General features: G+C 41.4%; 1 protein-coding gene across 1 annotated transcript in view; it reads right to left on the reverse strand.

The window, feature by feature from the left end:
* Positions 1-21,522, reverse strand: part of LOC140194753 (tomoregulin-1-like) — a 287,906-nt gene extending 266,384 nt beyond the window's left edge. The window contains exon 1 of the mRNA XM_072252017.1: positions 21,017-21,522. Within this exon, the coding sequence (XP_072108118.1) occupies positions 21,017-21,332 (316 nt within the window). The 5' untranslated portion in view covers positions 21,333-21,522. The remainder of the gene's footprint in view (positions 1-21,016) is intronic.
* Between the last annotated feature and the right edge of the window lie 6,260 nt (positions 21,523-27,782).

Below are 27,782 nucleotides of genomic sequence, written 5' to 3' on the forward strand. Positions count from 1 at the left end.
CTCTGCGTGTAAGTACAATAGTACGAATGGTGGACGCAGGCAAGATAAACGCAAGCACAAAGTCTTTATTTCGTTCACCACAAATGAAACGCCTAATTATGTCCAGTTTTACGCTAAGTGTTACACCCTTACGAGCTCTCTTAGACTTTTCTGTTACCTTAGGACACAACTTGCTAACGGATGCACAAAATAAATCGAGATAAAGCACTCTCACTGCTCGAGGTGCGCGCTGCCTCTATAATGGCTCACTGCAAAACAAACGCTGAACGTTATTTTCACTTTTCGTAACACCCTTACGAGCTCTCTTAGGCTTTTATTTAACGGACAAGCATCCGCAAATTTTGGTATCCCCGGGGGGTCCCGGAACAATCCCCCGCGGATACGGAGGGCCGACCGTACGTTTATTGAATAGATTTTTTTTAAATATGCAAAAAACAGAAATACTGTATATTAAGAAAAAGTGAGGCAGTGTCCAAAGCTTCAACGTCCATTTAGGAATCGAATGGCAGAGGAAAAGAAGCAGTTCCTGAATCGCTGAGTGCGTGCCTTCAGGCTTTCGTACCTCCTACCTGATGGTAACAGTGAGAAAAGGGCATACCCTGAGTGCTGGAAGTCCTTAATAATGGACGCTGCCTTTCTGAGACACTGCTCCCTGAAGATCTCCTGGGTACTTTGTAGGCTAGTACCTAAGAAGGTGCTGACTAGATTTACAACCTTCTGCAACTTCTTTCGGTCTTGTGCAGTAGCCCCCCACCCGCCCCCCATGTCAGAATGCTCTCCACAGTACAACTATAGGTGTATTTGTTGACACACCAAATCTCATCAAACTCCTAATAAAGTATAGCCGCTGTTTTGCCTCCTTTATGACTACATCGATACGTTGGGATCAGGTTAGCTCCTCAGAGATCTTGACAACCAGGAACTTGAAGCTGCTCACTCTCTCCACTTCTGATTCCTCTATGAGGATTGGTATGTGCTCCTTCGTCTTACACTTCCTGAAGTCCACAATCAGCTGTTTTGTCTTACCGACGTTGAGTGCCAGGTTGTTGCTGCGGCTCCACTCCACTAGTTGGCATATCTCACTCCTGTACACCCTCTTGTCACCACCTGAAATTCTACCAACAATGGTTGTATCGTCAGCAAATTTGTAGATGGTATTTGAGCTATGCCTAGCCACACAGTCATGTGTATACAGAGAGTAGAGCAGTGGGCTAAGCACATACCCCTGAGATACGCCAGTGATGATTGTCCGCGAAGAGGAGTTGTTATCACCAATCTGCACAGACTGTGGTCTTCCGGTTAGGAAGTGGAGGATCCAATTGCAGAGGGAGGTACAGAGGCCCAGGTTCTGCAACTTCTCAATCAGGATTGTGGGAATGATGGTATTAGACTGTCACAGGTTTTCAGAGCTTACCAGGTACTCCATTGGGACCTTCCGCCTTGCGAGGCTTCACTCTCTTTAAAGACAGTCAAACATCGGCCTCTGAGACAGCGATTACATGGTCATCAGGTGCAGCAGGTATCTTCACAGCTGTAGTTGTGTTCTCCCTTACAAAGCATGCATAGAAGGCATTGAGTTCATCTGGTAGTGAAGTATTGCTGCCATTCATACTATTGGGTTTCGTTTTGTAGGATGTAATGTCTTGCAGACCCTGCCAGAGTTGCCATGCATCTGATATCACCTCCAATCTCCTTCCAAATTGTCTCTTCGCCCCTTAAATAGCCCTCAGCAAATCATACCTGGTTTTCCGGTACAGGCCTGGGTTGCCAGACTTTCATGCCACAGATCTAGCCTCAGCAGATGACATACCTCCTGGTTCATCCACGGTGATATTAGGAAATGACAGCAGCAAAGAGAGCTTGAGAATTTACATACACATAAGTATTAAAGCTAGTAAACAGTTAAAACATTAAAAATCATTTTATTCACAGCTGAAATAATAAAGATAGATACAAATTTTTGCACATATGGATTAGGAACTAATGTTGGCCAATTGACTACTGAAGCGTGCCTCGCCATTTAATGTGATTGATTGTATCTGATTGTAAGCTCAGCTCTAATTCCATCTCCACACTGTAACCTTTTGCCACTTTGCATTTTAAAGATCCTTCTCCCTCAGCCTTTAAAACATTCGAAGATTCTGCTTCCAGTGCCACTTGGGAAAGAGACTCCTCACTCCTACTCCAATGCTTTTCAGTCAAGTCCCACTCACAAGCTAATCTTCAAAAGTTCAAAGTTCAAAGTAAATTTATTGTCAAAGTTCATACATATCACCATATACAACTGTTGCAGGCATACTCAATAAATCCAAGAACCATAATAGAACCAATGAAAGACCATACCTAACAGGGCAGAAAAACACACAAAAGTGCATAAGACAACAAACAGTGCAAATACAAAAAATAAATAAATAATAATAATAAATAAATAAGCAATAAATATTGAGAATATGAAATGAGTCCTTGAAAGTAAGTCCACAGATTGTGGGAACAATTCAGTGATGGGACGAGTAAAGTTGAGTGATGTTATTTCGTCTGGTTCAAGAGCCTGATGGTTGATAGGTAATAACTCTTCCTGAACCTAGAAGTAACAGTCCTGAGGCACCTTTACCTTCTTCCTGATGGCAGCAACAAGGAGAGAGCATGACATGATTGGTGAAGTTCCCAGATTACGAAGGCTACTTTTCTGCAACAACGCTCCATGTAGGTGTGCTCAATGGTGGGAAGGGCTCTACCTTTGATGCGCTGTGCCTTACCCACTGCTTTTTGTAGGATTTTCCATTCAAGGGCATTGGTGTTTTCATACCAACCTGTGATGCAAACAATCAACATACTCTCCACTATATATCTAAAGAAGTGTATCAAAGTTCTAAATATCATGCTGAATTTTCATGAAGTCCTTAGAGGTGCTGCCATGCCTTCTTCATATTTGTACTTATGTGCTAAGCCCAGGACAGGACCTTTGAATTGATAACACTAAGGAATCTAAAGTTGCTGACCCTTTCCACCTCCTGAAATCAATAATCAGCTCCTTGGTCTTGTTGGTATTGAGAAGATGGAATACTAATGTTAAATATCTCCTTCCAGGGCAATCAACCTGTTCAGGCAGGTATCAGTCGGGTAAACTTCTCTGGATTGCTTCTAATGCCCTAATGTTCTTCCTTAAATAAGGAGAACAATAAAGGTTCCATAGTTCATTTATTATCAAAGTCTGTATGCAGTTCACAACTCTGAGATTCTTCTTTTCCAGATAGCCACGAAACTAAGAAAAACCGTGGAAGTCAGTTCAGAGAGAAATAGCAAACCACCTCCATCTGCACAAAATGCAGCAAGAATATTGGCCCCCAAATCCCCTTTCCCCACACAAAAACTGATAAAAATGCAACAAGAACATCAACCTCCAATTCCCCTTCCCACCCCACACACAAAAGATCAAGAAGGAATTGGGTAAAAACACAGATTACAAAAAAAGCACAAGATTGAAAAAGTCCATAGTCCATTGTCCAAATCCAGAAATGCAGACAATCGGTAACATCCTCCAACATCAGCGAAAGAGAGAGACATCACTCAAATACATAGGCCTACCCTCCACGCACAACAATAGGCCGCACAGGCTCCTTCTCTGGATCAACGAACAGAAGGCAGTTGTCAACACTTGGCTGCCGCATTCACCTCAATGTTTCATTCTTCCTCATTGCTTTAGTCAGCGAACCATGGAAGTTTTAATCAACAAAATGGAGTCAAACATCAACTCGCGCCCCATATCCTAGTTCCTTTGCCTTGAGGCTCACACTCACTGTATCCTGGAATCTTCTCAAAGATAGCAAAGCACTGGATCATTCCATTGATTGCCAAACTGAACTCCAGATGTGGTTTCACAAATACCCTTTATAACAATCATAGCAATGCAACCAAAGCACATGTGTATAGAAAAATAATGTTCTGCAGGTGATTGTCAGAATTATTATCCCAAGATGTATTTGCCTATAATCAGTAGTTTTACAAATGACTGTTGCCAAGGTGCTTTTCACAGGCCAACCTTCTCTGACTTCATACCAACACCTTGTAGAGTATAAGTCACATAGACTCTGGAGATTAATTGACTTTATTTCCTGCTCCAGTGGTGACTACAGGCATACAGCAGAAACACCCTGAGCTAAAAGACCAAGTGCATTTCATCTCTGACTTCTCAACTTTCCACCGTAGATGGCCAAAATAGATATAATAATCTCATTCATTCAAATGGAGCACTGAACGATCAGGATTTTTTAAATTTAATTTTAGTTTTTCTAATTCTGTTCACTTTTTGTTAAATTTTTAAACTATTTAAACCCTATTGAACATTTTTTAAATTACACTAATGATCAAATTAAAAAGTTTTTGACAAGTGTTCTGTTAAAAGATGTTTGTGCTTTTTGGCGACTGGAACTTAAGATGTAAAAACCTGGGCTAAGCCACTATACATGGAACAACACTGCCTCGTAGCAAGGACTCCAAAATAAAAGAGTTGAAACGGCCACATTTCAATGGAATAGTTGTACAGAGGGGTCCGTAAGCGGGTTGGAGATAGAAGAACTGATTGAAAACAATGCAAACTATTAAGATGTAGAATGAATTGGGCAAGGGTGGGAGGAGGTGACGTTGCCATATATTTTTTTAATGATCATTACATCCAAGAGGAAAATTACTATATAAGCAAATCAATGTTGTTTGTTACTGTTGAGTGCCGAAAAGTCATTATCGACTCATTGCAACCCTATGGATAGTGTAGTTGTCCATAGGGATTTCATGGCAAGATACATTGCAGATACTGACGTTGCCCAGGTTGAGACCCGACCGGATTCAAACCCAGGACCATCTGCCTCAAAGCCCTGTGCTGATGCCACTACACCACCAGCCAACCCAAATTCTAGAGGAGCTCAGCAGGCCAGGCTGCATCTATGGAAAAAGTGTACACTCAATGTTTCAGGCTGAGATGCTTCAGCAGGACTCTTGTTGGTCGATCTGTTCTTATTTTCCTAAAACATTCTATTCCAACATTAGAGATGATGAGAAACAAGAATCAGACTGGCATTCACAACATATTTGACGATTAGAGATAAGAGGGGACCATGTTGTTCCAGCAGCATAGCAAAATCCCTCAGCAGTAATACAGAACCACAGATCTTATGATAACTATGTATTAGGTTTTTCACTCTCAGACAACTTTGCACATAGGCTTCATTTTGTTACTTTAGTTATTACTGTTTTGACATTGTTATATACAGTGGCATGCAAGAGTTTGGGCATCCCTGGTCAAAATTTCTGTTGCTGTGAATAGTTAAGTGAGTAGAAGATGAACTGATCTCCAAAAGTCATAAAGTTAGAGATGAAACATTCTTTTCAACATTTTAAGCAAGATTGGTGTATTATTTTTGCTTGGTACAATTTTAGAGTGAGAAAAGGAAAGGTGCACCATGCAAGAGTTTGGACACCCTAAGAGATTTGAGCTCTCAGATAACTTTTACCAAGGTCTCAGACCTAAATTACCTTGTTAGGACTATGGCTTGTTCACAATCATCATTACAAAAGGCCAGGTGATGCAAATTTCAAAGCATTATAAATATCCTGACTCCTCAAACCTTGTCCCAACAATCAGCAGCCATGGGCTCCTCTAAGCAGCTGCCTAGCACCTGAAAATTAAAGTAAATGATGCCTACAAAGCAGGAGAAGGTTATAAGAAGATAGCAAAGCACTTTCAGGTAGCCGTTTCCTCAGTTCATAATGTAATTAAGAAATGGCAGTTAACAGGAATGGTGGAGTTCAAGTTGAGGTCTGGAAGACCAAGAAAACTTTCAGAGAGAACTGCTCATAGGATTGCTAGAAAGGCAAATCAAAACGCCTGTTTGACTACAAAAGACCTTCAGGAAGATTTAGCAGACTCTGGAGTGGTGGTACACTGTTCTACTGTGCAGCGACACCTGCACAAATATGACCTTCATGAAAGAGTCATCAGAAGAAAACCTTTCCTGCATCCTCACCACAAAATTCAGCGTCAGAAGTTTGCAAAGGAACATCTAAACAAGCCTAATGCATTTTGGAAACAAGTCCTGTGGACCGATGAAGTTAAAATAGAACTTTTTGGCCACAGTGACCAAAGGTATGTTTGGAGAAAAAACGGTGCAGAATTTCATGAAAAGGACACCTCACCAACGGTTAAGCACAGGGGTCAATCATGCTTTGGGCTTATGTTGCAGCCAGTGGCACGGGAAACATTTCACTGGTAGAGGGAAGAATGAATTCAATTAAATACCAGCCAGTTCTGGAAGCAAACATCACACCGTCTATAAAAAGGCTGAAGATGAAAAGAGGATGGCTTCTATAACAGGATAATGATCCCAAACACACCTCAAAATCCACAATGGACTACCTCAAGAGGCGCAAGCTGAAGGTTTTGCCATGGCCCTCACAGTCCCCTGACCTAAACATCATCGAAATCTGTGGATAGACCTCAAAAGAGCAGTGCATGTAAGACGGCCCAAGAATCTCACAGAACTAGAAGCCTTTTGCAAGGAAGAATGGGCAAAAATCCCCCAAACAAGAAATGAAAGACACTTAGCTGGCTACAGTAAGCGTTTACAAGCTGTGATACTTGCCAAGGGGGTGTTACTAAGTAACGACCATACAGGGTGCCCAAAATTTGCTTTGGGCCCTTTTCCTTTTTTGTTATTTTGAAACTGTAAAAGATGGAAATAAAAAAAGTAATCTTGCTTAAAATATTAAAGAAATGTGTCATCTTTAACTTTATGCCTTTTGGAAATCAGTTCATCTTTTACTCGCTTAGCTATTCACAGTAACAGAAATTTTGACCAGGGGTGCCCAAACTTTTACATGCCACTGTATTCTAGTAACTCTACATCAAAAGATGCAATTTGATAAAATATATATTTTGCTACAGACAAAACCTATGCATTCAGGGCACAACTTGAAATTGATATTTTCAAAAATTCAAAACCAGCAATTTCAAAAAAAATATATCGAAAGGGAGATTTTTAATTCAACTACAAAAAGGAAAACAAGTAAATATTATTTGTGTTTCTACATTGCATCATGACATTTACAAGCAAACTGCAATGAATAGTATTTGGAAAGATTTACTCTGTTTAGCAGTTCATTTTATGGCAAATTTACCGGAAGTTAGAAGCTTTCGCACAAACAACCATGGTCAAAACAATAGAGGATGCTTTTCATTCTCTTAGTTTTATAGCACTAGTTCACAAGTGTGTTCTTGTTTTTAAGGAAAATACTGCATTTGGTTTTGACATCCAGCATAAAAGTGAATTTCCAAACAGACTCTCTGATTATTGTCATTATATTTTCCAGCACAAACGGATAATAGATTTTTTTTGTCTTTGACAGGTAATTAGATTATTGCACATAGATCTCTTGCTCAGATGTATGGTTAACATGACTTTTACAACCAGCCCGTTCCTTTAAGTCAGGTTTTAACCAAATAGTTGTAGCACTGAAATCTAGAAAAATATACAACTCTGCAATGTTCCAAAATCAATCTAAGCTATGTAATCTTCAAATGGCATGATGCCAGCTGCTCTGTGGCCAAAATAATCCTTTTTGGCAATAAAAATCATATCTCAATCTATTTCAGGTTTTATAAGAATTAATGCCATATTCAATGAATTAAAAAGTAAGTATAAATCTCACTGGTCTTTTTCCAAATCCTTTATGCCACTATTCAGAACTGCTAATGAAAATCAAACAAAACATCATGCAAAGTTATATCATAATTGCATTAATTCTATGCAGCTTCATCAGCAAACAAAACAAAACTAACAATGTAATGAAGCCAGAAGCTAAAAAAAAATATAAAGAGGATTAGATTCAGAATAACTCACTTTATAAGAGCTGCTATCTCACATAAATAAGGTTGAAAAGATATATCATGAGGTATGTTTGACAAAATGCATTACCTGCAATAAATTACATTGGAATGAATGATTTTGACATGAAAATCTTTTAACTAACATGTGATTTGATTCTGCTTCCATTTATTATATATGTGTACCACTGAAATGAGAGATGAATGATGCATCACAGAAGGGAGGTTAATGAATTTTATTCAGTGTGTAGCATGGTCTGCTGACCTCCTGCTAATGGAATGAAACACTGCCTGGTGTTCACCTTGTACATGACACAAAGAAATCTAAAAACTGACAAAATGTTTACACAGAATAATTGATCCTATAAGGGAATTGGGAGTTTCAAATAAATTGTAAAGTGTAGAAATGATATTTATAAGATTTGTAAGTAACAATTGATTCCAGTGACTAGGTTACAATATTTATCCTATTTTGTCCCTGACCTTGTTTCTAATATAGAGTAGGATTCCGACTTCATTGCTTGTTGCACTGAAGGGTAGGTTGAGTTTAGGGCCTCCCAAATGAGAGCATAAATAAATGCCATCCCTCAGAAGCAATAGACTTGATTTTCATCTGCCAGCACGTTGATACTAGACTAGTAAACTGTGGGGTATAGGACAAGTATTTTGATGCTTCTAACTAGATTAAAATCTATCAATATTTTCCACAACATCCAATAAATAAATGCAAGGAGGGAGGGAAGGCTGCCTCCTATAGGGATGGGGGGATGAATTAGATCAGCAGCAACCCAGGTTATTGCTGTGAAACCCAGAGACCCAATTTCCACAAACTTACTTTCAACCTCTTTCTTTCTATTGCCCATTAAGATGCTGAGAGTGCACAAGGCAATTTCGGATACTTCTGATGTAAAGTTGTAAATGAGGCTGTAGGATGTGATTTATTAATTGAAATTCCCTACCATATGCAACAGCTTTAGGTGCAGTTGTGATATATTATCCAAAATTACAACCGCTTCACTGTGGTAATAACAAGTTTGTAAAGATACTTACTCTAAAGTTATTAACATCAAGCATTTCAATTTCAAACTGAGCCCTCTGTTGACTAATAATACACTATAATCTAAGTGATCTACCTGAGTGTTAAACAGGATTAAAATTAGAAATAATGATTATTTTTCATCCTGTAATTGACTTGTCATTCTTTGTCTCCCTCTGCCTACATTCTCCTTTCTTTGACTTTATCTTTCTTCATAACCCTCTGGCAAATCTTTGGGACTATGTCTTATTCCTTGGTTCATCCTTGACTCATACTTCCTCCTATTAGTTAACGCTCCCAATACTTCTGTATTTTCTTCATTACGTCTCTTGAAATATTTCCATTATTTTCCCTCCCACCTCTGGGAATTTCTCTTTTTCTCTATTAACTCTGTCCTCCCCACTCTGTCTTTCTCCCTCTATTTCTATCTCCCTTCCTCTCTTTCTTTGAACATTCTGTATTTCTATTTTCTTGTCTGGTACCTCCTAGCTTTTCTAAAAACTTTCTCCACAATTTCCAAACACTCCTGCTTTTTTGTAAATGATGAATGATTTCAGTAACTATTTCAATTTCCACAGATGCTGCCTCCCCCGCTGCATTACAGCATTTTCTGTTTCTACTGCTAATTGTTTCTCCTATTTGTTGGGTACTTTTCCTTTTTCTTTAACACGGAGAACTAGAAGTGAGCCCACAGCTCCAAATCTTTGATGATTTAAGTACTCCAAAAAATAATTTTAACTGAGGTCACTGAAAGGCAAACTTAATTAGATACAAAATCATTGTTTAACTTAAACCCATCCAGATGGTTATGTTAACATTTCCTCCTCCGTACATCCATGTATTTGGATGAAGGCAGTATTCTACATCATCTTGGTTTCTCTGCATGAAGAATCTGGAAGTGATGCTCTGGCTCTAGCACAACAAAGCGAATGTCACACAAGAGAAGAATCAAGAACCTGACGACTCAATAAAGCAGTAAGGCTTTAATTAATATGCTCATATTTTCCCCTGTATTTGATCACTGCCAATCGGTTCATTTTTGTCAAGTACCAAGATACAGTGAAAAACTTTTGTTTGCATTCAATCCAGATGCAAGGACTGAGTTAAAACGAAAGGGGAAAAAAAAGCAGAATGCAGGATATAGTGTTACTGTAACAGTGAAGGAGCAGTATAGGTAGACAATTAAAATGCAAGGGCAATGCTGAAGTAGATTAAGAGATCAAGAATTCATATTTATGGTATAAGAGTTCTGTTCAAGACTCTGATAACAGAAGGGTGGAAGCTATCCTTGAGCTTGGTGGTTCGTGCTGTCAACCTTTTGTAGCTACTAACAGATGGGAGTAGGGAGATGTGCAAATGACCAAGGTGGGAGGAATCTTTGAATAATTTGGCAGCAAATGTGTCAATAGAGGGAAGGGTGTTTTTTTTATGACAGACTGGGCTGCACTCACAGGTCCCTGCAACTTCTGGTGATCTTTGACAAAATAAAGCTGTGATGCATCCAGATAGAATGCTCTTCCTGGTGACCCTGTAGAAATTGGTAAGAGTCATCAGGGACATGCCAAACTTCCATTGCCTTCGGAGGAAACTTGGCACTGATACGCATTTTCAGCAAAGCATTTACATGGCTGGACCAGGACACATTTCTGATTCTATTTACATTTAGAAACTTGGTGCTCTCAACCATTACCAACGCAACACCACCGGCATTGACAGGGGTGTGTACTCCGCCTCACTTCCTGAAATCAATGACCAGCTCTGTTATTTTGCTGACATTTATTAGTTTTATTACACCACCATAATTTTGACGTACGATATGTTAATATTGACTGTCCACAGTGATTTTGCTCAAAGTAACTTTGCTTTCAACAACTTTATTATATAGATATGTTTTAATATTTATTAAAACTAAAATGCATTTTCATAGAATTGTGAAAAAAAAATTAAGACACAGAAGGAGCCCATTGTGTCTCTGCCAGTCAAAATTGATCTCATTCTAGGTCCATATTACTGCAGGTCACAGTACTTCCAATACAACTCTAAGTACTTTATAAAAGTGATGGGAGTCTCTACTTTTACACACCTTTGCTTGGTGAAATCCAAACACCTCCCATCTTCAGATGAAATAATCTTTCCTCAGCTATTTTGTCTATTTACTTTAAACCTATGCCAATGATGTCAACCCTCTTCTGAAAGAAATAAGTTCCTTCTCTTTATCTAGGACCCTCTCCCTTCAGCTTCCTTTATACCAAAGAAACCAGCCTCAGCACATCCAAACAATTAAACCAGCTGAGATTTTCCATTCTTCACAGGTCATTTCCTCATCCTCTCCAGTGCCATTGCACCTTTTCTGTAATATGGTGAACAAAACTGTGTGTAGCCTCAAGCCAGTGTTCCAGCATAATCTCCCTGGTCATGTACTCTATGCGTCCATTAATAAAGGATGGCATCACAAATGCCTTTTTAGCAATCTCATTAACCTGTTCAAGGTCTGTTTTTCTAAAAAAAAATCCTCTTATATAAGGTATCTATTTTGTTACACCACCCCATGTGCATTTTTTCACATTTCTTAGGATTAAATACAATTTTCAAAATTTCTGCCCAAATGACCACAGGATTTATATTTAGCTGCAGCCTGAATGTCTTCTCCTCAATGTCAAATATAAGGCAATTTTTGTATCATCTTCAAAATTCTTCATCATGATCTCAAATCCAGGACTAAATAATTGATTTATCTTACAAAAAGCAAGGGACCAATTACTGAGGACTATAGGGATCCCATTGGTTTCCAATCACAAAAATACTCATTAACAATTACACTTTGCTTCTTGCCATACAGTCAAATTGGATTAAGTTTCATCATTCTCCTTTGTATTCCGTAGGCTATTACTTTTTGACCACTCTACCATGTGAAATCTTTGTTAAATTCACATGAAATATATCAAAAGCATTACCTTCATCAATCCTTCTTATTACCTACTCAAAAGAAGTTAGTTAGTTTCAATCTTCCCTTAATAAATCCACAGTAACATAATAAGCACTATACGGTCATCTACCTTCAGAAAGAATCGTATTAATAGCTACTTCTTTTTGCAAGTGAGATATTTTAATTTTATAAAATGTTTTTGGTTTGAAAACTACTTTGCCCGGACTTCACATCAATAATTTCTGCATTATTTTCCCAGCAGACCTACGTGAGGTTTAGCAATTCAGATCTGAAAGCTATCTTGTTTTTTTTTTTGCAGTTCTTTGAAGCCACATTTACCTCATGACTTTCACAATTCTACACAACATTTTTCATAAGAATATACGACAGCATGTAGAAAAATTGGCAGTCAAATAGGATTAGACAGATTGTATTTATTTGTTTATTTATTGAGATACAGCATGGAGTAGGTCCTCCCAGCTCTTGGAGCTGCGCAGCCCAGCAAAGCCAATTTAACCTTAGCCTAATCACAGGACAACTTACAGTGACCAATTAACCTATCAACCAGTACATCTCTGGACTGAGGCAGGAAATTGGAGCACCTAGAGAAAACTAATGCAGTCACAGGGGCAACGTACAAGCTCCTTACAGGCAGTGGCAGGATAATAGCTATTAATCTATTTAGTTTAATAGCTAGCACTAGTTGAGATACAAGGGTCTCATTTGTTCATTTGTTCAAGGATGAAATAAGCAATAAATTTTATAAACATGAGACATCCTACGGATGCTGAAAATCTGCAGCAACACACACAAAATGCTGGAGGAACTCAGGAGGCCAGGCAACATCTTTGGAAATGAATAAACAGTCGACACTCAGGCCAAGACCCTTCATCAGGACTGGGAGGTAAAAAGGTAAAATAAAATTACCGGAAGTTGGAGAAGTTCATGTGGATGCCATCAGGTTGGAGACTACCTAGATGGAATATGAGGTGTTATTCTTCCCAGAAGAGGAGGCCATAGACCAAAATATCAAAACAGGAATATGGACTGGAATTAAATTGGTTGGTCAGCCAGAAATTCCCCTTTTTGCAGATGTAGCCTCCGGTAATTATTCCCCTCCCCACTTCCCTTTTCTTACCTCTTCTCCTCGCCTGCCTATCACTTCCTCATGGTGCCTCTCCTCCTTTCCTTTCACCCATGATCCAATCTCTTCACCTATGAAATTCCTTCTTCTCTATCCCTTTGCCTTTTCCATTTATCTTCTCCCAGCTTCTTACTTCATCCCCCTCCCCCATCCACTTAGCTTCATCTATCACCTTCCAACTTGTCCTCCTTCCCCTCCCCCTACCTTCTTATTCTGGTATCTCCCTCTTCCTTTCCAGTCCTGATGAAGGGTCTCAACCTGAAGCATGTCAACTGTTAATTCATTTCCATAGATGCTGCCTGACCTGCTGGGTTCCTCCAGCACTTGTGAGTGTTGCAATAAATTTTATAAGGGCTAGGATTTACCTTGAGAGTACAATGGGCATGGAGTGGTGCATTCTGCTTCTTCAATAATCAACAAAATGAACTATAACTGTGAAAATAAAATACTGAGATAATGGAAATCATACATTAAAAACTGGCAAATATTCAGTAGTTCAGGCAATATCTGTGGAAAGATAGAAGCAGGACTACCACTTCAGATTGATGATAGGCCAATGACCTAAAACATTAACTGTTTCTCCCAAGATCTGCTCATTGTTCTGAATGGCTTGCTTCATCTGGATAAAGTCACATGATGGCATTTCAAACTATGCCAAACAGAGGACCATGTGCACTTACTACTCAAGACAGTATTGCATGCAAGGGATTTCATTATGAGTAGAGCTGGCCTAACAGCCAGACACTTCATTCACCCATGTAGAGTCCAACTAAAATGAATTTAGGAGAATCGAAAGGAAAAAAAAATTGCAATCATGTATTGTCATTGTTTCCAATCTACTTTATTGTAGTCCTTGCACTTATTTGTCTATTTGCACTACACTTTCTCTGTACCATACTTAGGCATGAAATTGTCTATCTGGATGGCACACAAACAAAAGCTTTTTCACTGTACCTTAGTACATGAGACAATAATAAACAAACTACAACCAATTCCAATTCCAATCATGGTTACTGTTGTAGAGTAGGGAACAGAGCTCCCAGCAGAGCACTGAAAGCAATCTGATACTGAGGCAATCATTTACTGTGCCTATAAAAAGTATTCACCACCCCCCACACCCAAAGTTTTCATGTTTTATTGTTTTTTGACTTTGAATCACAGTGGATTTAATTTGGCTTTTTGACACTGATCAACGGAAAAAGACTCCTTCATGCTAAAGTGAAAACCAATCTCTACAAAGTGATCTAAATCAATTTCAAATATAAAACACAAAATGACACACCAAATATGACACACCAAATCATCACTGGTGCAGCCAAATGATTTTCGAAGTCACATAATTAGTTAAATGGAGAACTGTTTTTGGAGACCTGTGTGCAGTCAAGGTGTTTCAATTGATTGAAATGAAAATACACCTGTATCTGGAAGGTCCAAATGCTGGTGAGTCAGTATCCTGACAAATCTACACCAAGAAGGTAAAAGAGCACTCCAAGCAACTCCATGAAAAGGTTATTGAAAAGCACAAGTCTGGAGATGAATACAAGAAAATTTCTAAGTTACTCAATATCCCTCAGAGAATAGTTAAGTCAATCATCAAGAAATAGAAAGAATATGGCACAGCTGTCAATCTGCCTAGAGTAGGCCATCCTCAAAAACTGAGTGACAGTGCAAGAAGGGGACTGGTGAAGGAGGCCGCCAAGAGACTTCTCACAACTCTGGGAGAGTTACAAGCTTCAGTGGCTGAGATGAGAGAGACTGCGCATACTACAAATGTTGCCCAGGTGCTTCACCAGTCACAGCTTTATGGAAAAGTGGCAAAGAAAAGGCCACTTGAGAAAAAAAACTCACATGAAATCTCCACTAGAGTTTACCAGAAGGCATGTGGGAGACTCTGAAGTTAGCTGGAAGAAGGCCCTATGGTCTGATGCAACCAAAATTGAGCTTTTTGGCCATCAGACTAAATGTTATGTTGACGCCGCACATAATCAAAAACACGCGATCCTTACCGTGAAGCGCGGTAGTGGCTGCATCATGCTGTGGGGATGCTTCTCTGCAGCAGGTCCTGGAAGGCTTGTGAAGGTAGAGGGTAAAATGAATGCAGCAAAATACAGGGAGATCCTGGTGGAAAACCTGACGCAGTCTGCAAGAGGACTCCGACTTGAAGGAAGACTTGTTTTCCAGCAAGACAATGACCCCAAGCATAAAGCTAAAGCTACACAGGAATGGCTTAAAACAACAAAGTTAATGTCCTGGAGTCACAGAGTCAGAGTCCAGACCTCAATCCAGTTGAGAATTTGTGGCTGGACTTGAAAAGGGCTGGTCACTTACAATCCCCATGCAATCTGACAGAGGTTGAACAGATTGCAGTGTCCAAATGTGCAAAGCTGATAGAGACCTATCCACACAGACTCAAGTCTGTATTTGCTGCCAAAGGTGCATCTACTAAATACTAACTTGAAGGGGGTGAATATTTATGCAATTACTTTGTGTTTAATAATTGTAATACATTTGGACCAATTTGCAGAAATTTGTTTTCACTTTGACATGAAAGAGTCTTTTTCTGTTGATCAGAGTCAAAAAAGAAAAAGTAAATCCATTGTGACTCAATGTTGTAAAACTTCCAAGGTGGAGTAAATACTTTTTATAGGCACTGTATTTGTGTCACTGATTGAGAATAAATAATGGCCAACAGACTGGAGAAATTTATCCTGCCGGGGAATCATTTTACACCAGCAGTTAGAACACCCATGCCTATGGTTAAACATCTCAATATAAATGTTCATTTATTGAAATTTATATTGGAATACCAGTCTAGAAAGAGCAGCCCCGGGGCTTTTGGAAATAACCTTATTGCTTAGATCTAAAACTAAGAATGAAAACTTGGTATAATTCTAAGTCTAAGTTCAGATGAAGAGTCTCAGACTGAAAGACTTAAGAAAGGGTCTTAGACTGAAAGACTGAAAAAACATTGATTGTTCACTTCCCTCCATAGATGCTACCTGACTTGCTGAGTTCCTTCCGCATTTTGTGTGTGTTACACAACATACAAACAGAATTATAACTTTTTTCCGACTCTAAATGGACGAATCCTTTTCCTAAACTGTGTTCAAGAAATTGGTTTTCAATTTGCCATCAAAGTGTTTGCTTACCAACTCTGGAAAACTGAAGTCCAAGACATAAATTGCTTGAGATGATTGAGAAGCAGTTTGAAGGATGAAAAATTTTGCTGTTTCAGGGGTGGGCCTTCTTTTGCCTCTAAACTTCTCATTTCAGCCTTCATTTCGTCAGTAGAGACTATCACCACAAACTCTCTCTTAATTTTTTTCACTTTCCTCACTTGCAGAGCCCAGTCAGTTCAGATGAGCAACATTTCCTCCACAATCTCCTTCAGCACAGGTGCACCACAAGCTGTGCGCTTAGCCTCCTGCTCCACTCTCTTTATACTTATTACTGTGAGGCTAAGCACAGCTGTAAGTGTCATGGTCCAGATCGGGGTCCCTTTAAATTTACCTTGTTTATGTTACAATCCAGACCGTTGATTCCCTGTTTTCCCATGTCCCTTGGCTTTGGAGATAAGAGGCAATTAACGCTCAGCTGAACCGGTAGTTTACAGTCTCCGGCTTTCAGCCGTTCGGCGCGAGAGCATCTGCAAAGTCATCAAAGGTACAGTGTGCCGATGTCATCTAGCCGGAGCAAGCCTAGTCTCTGCCAAAGCGAGTGCCGGTAATTCACCCTTCCTCACCAGAGCAACCCTGTCCAGTTACCTCACCGAAGTGAGCCTGCAAAGTTTCCTCACCGAGGTGGGTCCATCAGTTAACCTGCCAGAGGGAATCAAGAACCGCTGTCTACTGTTCCCAGGCCGAGTCGAGAGCTTGCCACTACCCGGAGGTTCCAAGTCAAGTCCTGGCTCCCATGGCATTCAAGTTCCAAGTCAAGTCCTGGCTCCGACGGCATTCAAGTTCCAAGTCAAGTCCTGGCTTCAGCGGCATTCAAGCTCCAAGTCAAGTCCTGGTCCTGGCGGCATTCAAGCACCAAGTCAAGTCCTGGCTCCGACGGCATTCAAGTTCCAAGTCAGGTCCTGGCTTCGGCAGCATTCAAGCACCAAGTCAAGTCCTGGTCCTGGCAGCTTCTCAGTTCCAAGTCAAGTTCTGGCCCTGGCGGTCTGTGATTCCTGTCCTACCCACCCCCCATTTGAATCCCTTCTCTGCCCCTCTCGCCTCTAGCCCTTGTCTGCAGACCTCGCCTGCACTTCGGTCTAGTTCTATTGCCGGAGCTAGATAGGTACTGTCTGGTGTGCTTTCATGTTGGTCTTGTCCTGTCCTTGCCTCCGTGGGGTAAGTCAGGCTGTCTTGCCGTTGCCGCGCGGGGGGGGTCATGTCTTGTCTTGTCTGGTCCTCGCCTCCATGGGGTAAGTCTGGCCGTCTTGCCGTTGCCCCACGGAGAGTCATGTCTTGTCTCGTCTTGTCCTCGCCTCCGTGGGGTAAGTCAGGCCATCTTGCCATTGCCCCGCGGAGGGTCATGAGTCCCAGCCCTATGTCCTGTACCCAAGGAGGGGTCCCAGCTCTCTGTCCTGTGTGTGAGTCCCGGCCCTATGCCCTGTACCCAAGGAGGGATCCCAGTTCTCTGTTCTGTGTGCGAGTCCTGGCCCTATGTCCTGTACGCAAGGAGGGGTCCCGACTCGGTGTTCTGTGTATGTGTCTATGGTTCCATGTACCTGCTCTCCCGAGACCGAGGCTCTGTTTTCCATGTTCCTCCTCTCCCTAGCCCATGTCATGTCCATGCCTGGTTCTGGGGTCCGAGCCCGAGGCAAGACCCAGGTACTGGATCCTTGCCCAGTCTCGGGCCCGGAGTCCATACCCTAGCCTCTTCATGTCTCCTCCAGTTCTGGGAGCCGATTCCGAGTCCAAGCCCAGACCCTTGGTCCCGACCTAGTCGTAGTCCTGAATCCTTGTCCAGTTCGCTACTCCTGCTCCTGCCTAGCTCTCCTGATATCGAACAATAAACTAAATCTAAGTAACCTCACAAGATGTGTCTTGCATTTGGGTCCACCCTTGCTCCCAATGCCCCCTGCCACTGTGACAGAAAGGTCATCTTCAAGTTTGGTGATGACACCACTGTCACTGGCCGAATCGAAGATGGTGACAAATCAGCATTTAGCGGGGAGATTGAAAATCTGGCTGAGTGGTACCACAACAACAACCTCTCACTCAATGTCAGCCAGACCAAGGAGCTGATTACTGACTTCAGGAGGAGGAAGCTGGATGAACATGAGCCAGTCCTCATTGGGGGATCAGAGGTGGGAAGGGTCAGCAACTTTATATTTCATGGTATTATCATTTCAGAGGCTCTGTCTTGGGGCCAGCATATATGTACCATTAGAAAGAAAGCACAACAATGTCTCTATTTACTTAGAAGATTGCAAAGATTTGGCATGTCATTTAAAACTCTGATGAAATTCTATAGATGTGTGGTGGACAGCATATTGATTGGATGCATCATGGCTTGGTATGGAAAAACCAACATCATTGAATGGAAAAGCCTAGAAAATGTAGTGGATTTGGCCCAGTCCATCCTGGGTAATGCCCTCCCCAGCACTGAGCACATCTACATGGAGTGCGGTCACATCTTCAAGGTTCACTGCCATCCAGGCCATGCTCTCTTCTCACTGCTGCCACCAGAAAGAAGGTACAGGAACCTCAGAATCCACACCACCAAGTTCACCACACCACACAACACCAATTATTACCCATCAGGCTCTTGAACCTGAGGGATAACCTCTCTCAACCTCACTCACCCCATCACTGAACTGTTCCCACAACCTATGCCCTCACTCTTAAGGACTCTTCATCTCATGTTCTTGATATTTTTTTTTCTTTTGGTAATTGCGCAGTTTGTTGTCTTTTGCACATTAATTGTTTGCCCATCCTGGTGGGGGCAGTCTTTCATTGATTCTATCATGTTTCTTGTACTTACTGCACTTGTCTGCAAGAAAATGAACCTCAGGGTTGCCTATGGTGACATTTCTGTACTTTGATACTAAATTTACTTTGAACTTTACATACCTATGTGTGGTTTCTTCTCCTTTCTTAAAATCAGAACCTGGTTACTACTCCAACTAATTTGCCCTGAATTCAGAACTATGAAAATCCTTCCTACTTCTACCTCCTCGCCCTTCTCAATTAATGGCACAATACAAAAAAAAACTTTTAAAACTCAAACTTGATGTCATCTATCCACTCCTTCCTGATTCACTCTCTCTTTGTTTCCTACTTCCGGCTGGGTAATAACCTGGGTTTCTTAATTACAACGTATACCAAATTCACACAGAATTAATGCACTGCTGCAACTTTCTGATACAGTCTATCACTAAGTATTCATTACTAATTCATTAAAAAATGCATCTACCAGATCAGGATTGTCATAAGTACCTGAATCAATTGACTGAATGACTTGATTAAATGTCAATTTATTGGTCTATTGTTATTTTTCGAGAGAAAGATGGTTGAAGAAATAATGTATTCTTGGACTGTCTGCAAACAAAGCATATCAAAATTCATGAAGGATTTTCTATGGCAATTTTTAAAGTATCAATGGCAACGGATATCTACATCTAATCTGTATTCTTTCAATTTGTTATTTTCCTAGAGAGGTGTGGGGTATTTACATCATGAAAGATGTGAGCAAAGCATCCGGAGGTAGATTACGACTCAGATGATCTAGCAGTACGATAAGGCATGAATTGGTTTAAGGGCGGAAGCAGAAGCTGGCATCCAATGCCGAGAAAGGTTTACGAAAAGTTATTGAACTGGAGTTGAACTACGTTTATTTGTTTTCAGCAATCCCTGCCTCTAAGACAAATGCATTAGTAAATGATAGAAGTTCAGCTTCAAAACAATGCTCACTCGCAGCATGGCTTTCGAGGTTTGCATTTACTAACTCAACGGAATCTGGTGGGTTTAAAATATTTGCACTAATCGCGTGTGGAAACTAGACGCTATACATTTCATTAGCATGTCATTGTCGCTTAACATGGTTCTGTTTATTAGTCTACTTGCTTTAACACAGCAATCCCGTGTCTTCTCGAATATAAACTTAATTCTATGAGCATATCAAAAGCGTCAGCAAGAGCAATACACGTTAAATTGAACACATTATCAAGTCACGACTTTAGCACACAATACTCTGAACGATTTTTTCTTTGTATTTCTATTCCATTGATCCTTTAACAGCAGACAGCCGAAAGGGACTGTGTATAACCCCCATCTAGCTACCAATTGTATTGTCCCTCTCATCGTAACGATCACCTCACGACGGAGCTTGGGGGTGGGGTGGAGAAAGGATCTTTAAAAAGGTTTGTGCGTAAAATTAACCAAAGAGGGGTCAACACAGAACTCGCTTATACTGTACTCTACAAATTGAAAAAATACAGATGCTAAAGTTGAACAACGTACAAGTGGAAAGTCCCTTTATATAACTGCCTGTGATCACTGATCTATAAAATTCAAATGACAAGAAGTCAGTGACTGATGATTTCACCAAGATATACGACTTCACTATCAGGTACAAGCGAAAACCTCTGATAATGGTATCTGATCAGTGGACCATCCCAAGATTTCTTGCTCAGCCTCTTTGCTCCTCTTCGAACAAAAATAACCCCTTTTGTTAAATATTTAATAGTGTAGGTCACGTGAAGTCCTGGGGGATGCTCCATCTTTCAGTCTTATCGCCGGCCAAGGGTCGGTTGGATATAATGGGGGGGGGGTGGCATTCTCCTGGCGATTATAATGCACCTGCTACTCCCCTATGCAACATCCATTCAAAGGGCATGCTAATGCACCCTAGCAACATCAAGGCACCCAAGTGCTACATTCAATATGTCACCTTTCCCCAGGAGCCTACAATGCAAAAGACGCAGTGTTAAATCCAGATTTACATGTTGATCGTTTAACTAATTCCAATCGTCTTTGTCCTCGGACGCCGAGCTAAGTAAAGCAAAAACAAAATGTTGTTTCGCTCTCTTTGTGCCTCACCTACCTGAGCAGTTGGCTCCTCTGCCTTTGCCGTTCTGACACTCGGCGCTGGAGAGCGGGCTGGCAGGCAGTCCCGCGGGCAGGCTGCCGAGCAGCAGCACGGCGAACAACCAGAGGCAACAACACACCGATGGTCCGGCTGATGCGCGCTGGGAAGGGGCGAGCAACTCTGACACCACCATGGCCGGAGCGGAGAAGAGCCGCTGACTGAAGGCGAACGAGCCCGCGGCGAATGTTCGGGGGTGGGAGAAGGGGACGCGGAACAGGCGGCGGCTCCTCCTCAGCCAACGGGAAGAATCGCTTGTCCCCGCACCATCCATCCCCTCCCGCTGCCTCTTCGCTTTCTCTCCGTGTTCAGGACACGCCGCTGCTCTTCAGAGCTAATTCTTTCAAACAGCTCCTCGAACCCTCTTCTCCCCCTGTTGAAGAAGACGCTAGTATAGAATGGTTCGGTCTCTTTCCCTTCCTCCCCTCACTCTGCCAGTGTCTCGGCCGCCGCTCTCGGTTGTCCTGCCCTCCTCACAGGGGCGAATTCGGGGACTGAGCCACCGAAACAACAAAAGAGACGACGGGGCGGACGGGCGCATCACATGACCGCCGGGGTGGGGGGAGGGAGGGCGCACCAGTGGACACATTGACAGCCACTGAAACACCAGGCAACCCATCTCCATCTGCTTGGTTTAACTTCACACTCCGCGGTCCAGTGTCAGGAGATAACTCCGAACCACCCTCCATCACCCCATCCTCCGACTTTTCTGTGCAGCCGAGGCGCGCACACAAACACGTAGATTAACAACCCTTCTCCCCACAAATGAAATGTTATTGTAAAACGTTAAGGGGTGGGTGAAGGGCAAGACAATAGGGGTACGATGGTGGTACAGGGATTAAGTTACCGGACATATAGCCCAGAGACCTTGACTAGGTCAGAGGACACAAGTTCAAATCCCTCCGTTACTTCGAAATTTAAATTCTAAGCGGTCGACTCAGCAGCTCATTCTATGTGTGTGACCATCTCACGTCCCAAAATTGCTTTCTGTGAATGTACCCCTGTGAAACAATAGTGGATGTTGCTGACTAAGAGAATGGGACCCATGGATTACTCTGGTGGAAAGCGGCATCTGGCAATGGGCCAAATAGCTTCCTTCTACGTCTTAATAAGTATTGAAAAAAAAACAACTGAACAAATAGTAAACAAAAGTGAGAGTCTGAGCTCTATATTACCTTCACACTTCACCTAGGCGTGTAGAGGTTTGGCCAAAGATCCATTCACCGGTCTGAAACGACGCGATTAATAGTCACTAATCGAGGACCAAATCACTTTAGGCAATGTGTTGAATTACCGAGTCAGCTTGCTTTTCAAAATATTGATATGAAATCTCCCACATAGAAACTTGACTTGCAAGTCACGGTGCGCAATTCTTTACCCTTACGAGACCTTCCTTGCGCACATTTATCGTGCGGATCACAGGACAATCTTTGTAATGGACTCTGATTTTTAAACACGTAACTACTGCTAGTTTAGTTAGCTCCGTAGAGAAAGGCGGTGGTAAATAAGGGGAAAAGAGAATTATGGCAGCCTGGGTGAGAATTTCGCTATCATGTACACGTCAATATTCTCGTCGAAATTTACAATATTGCACGATGACATTATGGATTTACTCGATTTTTTCCGATATTAGACATTTTAAAATCATGTCGCAGAAATAACTGGCAAGAAGCAGGCAAATATGGGGACCGCTCCCCAAGTTTAAACATACGGAAGTATTCAACAGTCTGGTTCACGCCCTATCAGGCAATCAAAGGGAAATAGTTGTTCCAATTGTTGTAATAAACAGGGCAAATCTTCTATAAATTCAGTGACCTCACTTGAAGTGAGCGAGACAAAGGGATGAGGATGGATGTACCGACTGCATGTCGGGCATACGAGAGATTCTAGCTTTGTTGATTTGGGTCATGCTGATTGAAAAACTGGGATGGTTTCCGATTCGTGTATTCCCGTCCCGTACTGAAAAGATGACACTCAAAGCACAAGATGTCTCCGCATGTTGTTGCCACCCTCTCTTTTCCACTCTAAGTTTCCTCCCCTTTATGCGAGTTGAGCAGGAGATTGATGAGCTGCGTCCCACGGATCCCCTCGCTCTCCGGTCGCACCGCAGGGCAATTCATTCGCCGTCCCCGCTGTCAAGGAAGAGGGAACTTGGTCTCAGGGTTCGATTTCATAACTACCCAAATACTGGGATCTGCAGTCAGATTTATAAAATGTGCCCATTTTTAAATCTACCTGAAGGGAGCGTTAACCCGATCATCAAAGGGAATTAGGAATCAGGTATTTCAAAGGTTGATTATGTATTACCATCAAAAATAAATTGTGAAATCAGGTGATTGAAGGATTAGATTTCAAACCATTGCCAAAGGAGCAGTAATGGGATCAGCACTTTTAACATCAACAGGGCAACAACTTGCATTATAAAATGTCATCAATAATCACAAATGTCCCAAAGTGCTGTTTACATAAACCACAGAAAATTAATGGACATATAGAAAAGTAGTAATTAAACGGCAGATCTTTTCCATTGGTTACAGTAATTCAAAACTGATCTCATTGGGTAGCGTATCCATTTTGTCAGAGGTTTTAAAGAAAGAGAGAAAGCGGAGAGGTTTACGGAAGAAAAGTCAGATTAAGGCCAAGGTTACTGAAGTTTCTCATCAACAATGGGATTAAGTTAGTGAAGCGCACGAGGTGTGATAAGTGACCGTCTCAAAGAGTAATTATTAGATACTGTTGGGACGGGGAGAGGGGCGGGCAATTTTAAAGATTTAGACAAAGGCATTGAATTTGATGCATTGACAACGGAAACCACCGAAGATGGATGAAATCAGAAGCGAGGGACTCTTGAGATTTAGTGCAGGAGCAAATATACTGGAGCGGCCGAAATCTGAACCGACTGCAGAAAACGATGGAAATACTCAGCACGTCATGTAGCATCTGCGGAACGAGAAATAACCCTGGTCAATAATGCCTCATCAAAACAGCTTTATGAACCTTTTTATCACAATATAAGCACAGATCTGAACAAATGCAGCAGGTCCCTATGAAAACTGGAGTGCCAGAATAGAACATAAATAATGTGTAAGGACAGTACTGGAGTAGTCAAGTATGTAGGATGAGTTGAGCTCAGGACAGGACAGAACAGACCAAACAGATTCACTGCACACCCTAATATATTGAACTTTTAACTACGTTGTTGATCACTGAACCAAGAAAAGAAACTAAGTTCAATTTGAACACAGTTATGAGGGTACGAGATGGTTCCTGTTATTGAGATGGTGGGCTCGTAAATTATAATAATATTTTGTCAAATAATGAACATAGAACATCAAAGAGGAACAGGCCCTTCAGCCCATAATGCTGTGCCAAACTAAACTAATCCCTTCTGCTACAGCATGTCCATATCTTAAATGTCCAGTACATTCAAATGCATATCTAAGAGCCTCTTGAACCACCCTATGTATTTGCCTCCAACATCACCTTAAGCAGTACATTCCAGGCACTCAGCACTCTCCGTATAAAAGAGATGCCCCGCTCTCATCTTAAATGCACATCCTCAGCTTTGAATTTATCCCCCCTCACCTTAAATACATATCCTCTGGTATCAGACATTTCAGCCCTGGGAAAAGATAGTGGCTGCCTATTCTAACGATGCCTTTCATGAACAGTATCGCCTTCACTGTCAGGTTTGGTTACATAGAGGGGCTGGGGACCTGCTTCAGGGGGGTTGAGGTGTGCAACAAGAATTGGTTGAAGTGGACAGAAGTAAAACAGAAATTGGGACTTTGGGAGGGGGGGGCGCTAATTATCAATCACTGGGAAAGACCTGATCATCAGGTGTGAGGTGCTCTCAGGGGTGTATTGTGGCCTAGTCCCCACTCCTCCAGCTTGGGAATCACACGTGCTGTCTACCATTTCATCCAGGGATCCAAGGTGGAGTGGGTCAGATGGGTCACAATGCACAAGTCCTTGGACAACAGGTCAAATGCATACCCAATGTTGTCTTCACCCTGATGACCACCTTTGTGTGGGTTGCATCTGGCTATGTGTGGAACCTAATTTATTTTTCATATATAATTCTCATTGTAATTTAGAGTTTTGTTACTATATGATGTACTGCAACATATTTCATAACATATGCTGGTGATATTAAACCTGATTCTGATAAATACATGGGCACTATGTGTTGAGGTTCTGTTTGTCCCCAGTGTTGCCAAGATGGGTCTGGACATTGCCACCCTGCCTGTCCTTCATGAAAATGTTCTTCCGGAGCAAAACCTTTGATCACAATCCCATCAGATCCCAGTGTGGATCCCTGTGGAATACCACTAGTCACAGATCTCCAGCCAGAATAAATCCCATCAACCTCTACCCCCAGCAGCAAGCCAATTCTGAATCAAAATCGCCAACTCACTGAGGATCCCATACATCTTATTCTTCTGGGTGAGTCCCACCCTCATTCCGCACCCCCCCCCACCCGTGAGGGATCTTGTCTAACACCTTTCTAAAATCCATGTAGACAACATCAACCATAGCTCTACCTTCATCACTTCCTTGAAGCACTCCAGTTAGTAAGACACAATTTGCCTTGTAAAAAGCTGTGCAGATGGTCCAAAACTGAGACATGATCTTCCAAACACTCATAAATCCTATCCCTAAGAATCCCCTCCAGGAACTTCCCTGCCAATGACATGAGACCCCTCAGTGTAGTGTTTCCAGGATTATGTCTGTTTCCGTTTCTTGAATAATGGAAGAACATGAACTAATTGTCAATCTTCCGGGACTTCACATCTAGCTAGAGAAGACACTAAAATATTGGTCAAAGTCCCAGCAATCTGAACTCATGCCTCTCTCAATAACTGTCATAGTCATATTCATAGTCATAGTCATACTTTATTGATCCCGAGCGAAACTAGTTTTTGTTACAGTTGCACCAACCAAGAATAGAGTATATAACTGGAGTATATCCCATCAGGTACTGGGTACTTTTCCACCTTATGGCTCTTTAAGAGACCCCACATGACCACCTCCTTTATCTCAAATTGGGCATTTCATACTCATATGATTTATCTGTTTATTGGTTACCTTAAGAAATCTGAGAGAAAAGTTCAAAGTTAATTTATTGTTAGAGTGCATATATGTTGCCATATACTGCCTTAAGATTCATTTTCTTTCAAGCATTTACCAGAAAAGAAGTAGAATTGAATTAATGAAAAACTAACACAAACAACGACTGACTAACAACCAATGTGCAAAAGAAGATAAACTTCAAATAAAGAAATATATAGTTGTGAGAACATGAGTTGTAAAGAGTCCTTGAAGGTGACTCTAGGTTGTAGAATCGGTCCAGAGTTGTGGTGATTTAAAGTTATCCATACCAGGGCAGGAGCTTGAAGGTTGTAAGGTAATAAATACTGTTGAGTCTGATCGAACAGGACCTAAGGTTTCTGTACCTCCTGCTCAATGGTAGAGGTGGACAAGGCTTGGATGAAGTAGCTCTTTGATGATGGAGTTTGCTTTCTTGTAGCAGCACTCCATGTAAATGTACTCAATGGAGGGGAGAGCTTTGCCTGTGATGGACTGGGCTCTACACACCATTTCCTGTTGTCTTTTTCATTTGTGTGCATTGGCATTTTCATTTCCATAGCAGGTTATAGTACAGCTGGTTAGGATGCTCTTTAGTGTGCACCTATAGAAGTTATTGATGTAGAAATCAGAAAGCATTGGTCAGATATTACCCTGTTCATTATTTGATTTGCTTTGAGTGAACCAACAATAGGACAGCCCAGCAGTACAATTAGTGGCCTGATTATGTCATGTCAAAGTGCTGCACTTGGACCTAAAGAAGCTGCTCAATCTATATTGTCTCCATTCTGGAATGCAAGGTCTCACAAAATTCTGATGTTGAACTGTAGTGTACCGACACTTACGTGCAAGTGCCTTCTGAGGCCTAGCCTTTGGTTGGCTCATGCAGTGATGAGCAACTAGGCCTTATATTTTATGCACACTTATCAAATATTCACAACCAACCTACCCTGAGAATAAAAAAGCATCAACAATGAGATCCAGAAAAATGTGGATTGCTTCCTGTATCTCAGGAGCCACCTCTCAACAAAGGAAGGCATTAGTGATGAAATTCATCATTGGCTTAGACTACCACAGTCTTTACCTATCTTGGGGAAAAAAAGTGCATGAAGATCACTACCTAAGTCAATAAGGAGAGACTGCTCTGGAAACTGGAGTTATCAAAATATTATACTCCTTTAACATCAAACTTTGTTGCTGAATTGGAGTTTGATTTATTTCCTTAACCATTTTCTTTAACCAAGCCCAGACCTACAACATAACCAAGGTAGGTCACAGTGGCATGACCAAATTCACTTTTAGCTAAGTTAATAGTTAAGTTAGCTTTTGAAAGTCTTTCAAATAGTTTCTCCACCACAGTAATATGTGCTTCCCAAGTGTCATTTCCTGTAACTAAATCATCAATATAAGCATCTGTATCTCTTAACCCATGAATCACAGAATTAATCATCCACTGGAAAGTACTTGGTGCATTCTTCATCCCAAAGGAAAGAACATTATATTCATATAACCCACATGGGGTTACAAATGCAGAAATCTCTCTACCTCTATCCGTCAATGGAACATACCAATAACTTTTTAACGAATCAATCTTTGTAAGGAACTTTGCTCTTCCCACTTTATCCACGCAATCATC

Source organism: Mobula birostris, chromosome 3 (genome assembly GCF_030028105.1).
Source record: "Mobula birostris isolate sMobBir1 chromosome 3, sMobBir1.hap1, whole genome shotgun sequence".
NCBI lineage: Eukaryota > Metazoa > Chordata > Chondrichthyes > Myliobatiformes > Myliobatidae > Mobula > Mobula birostris.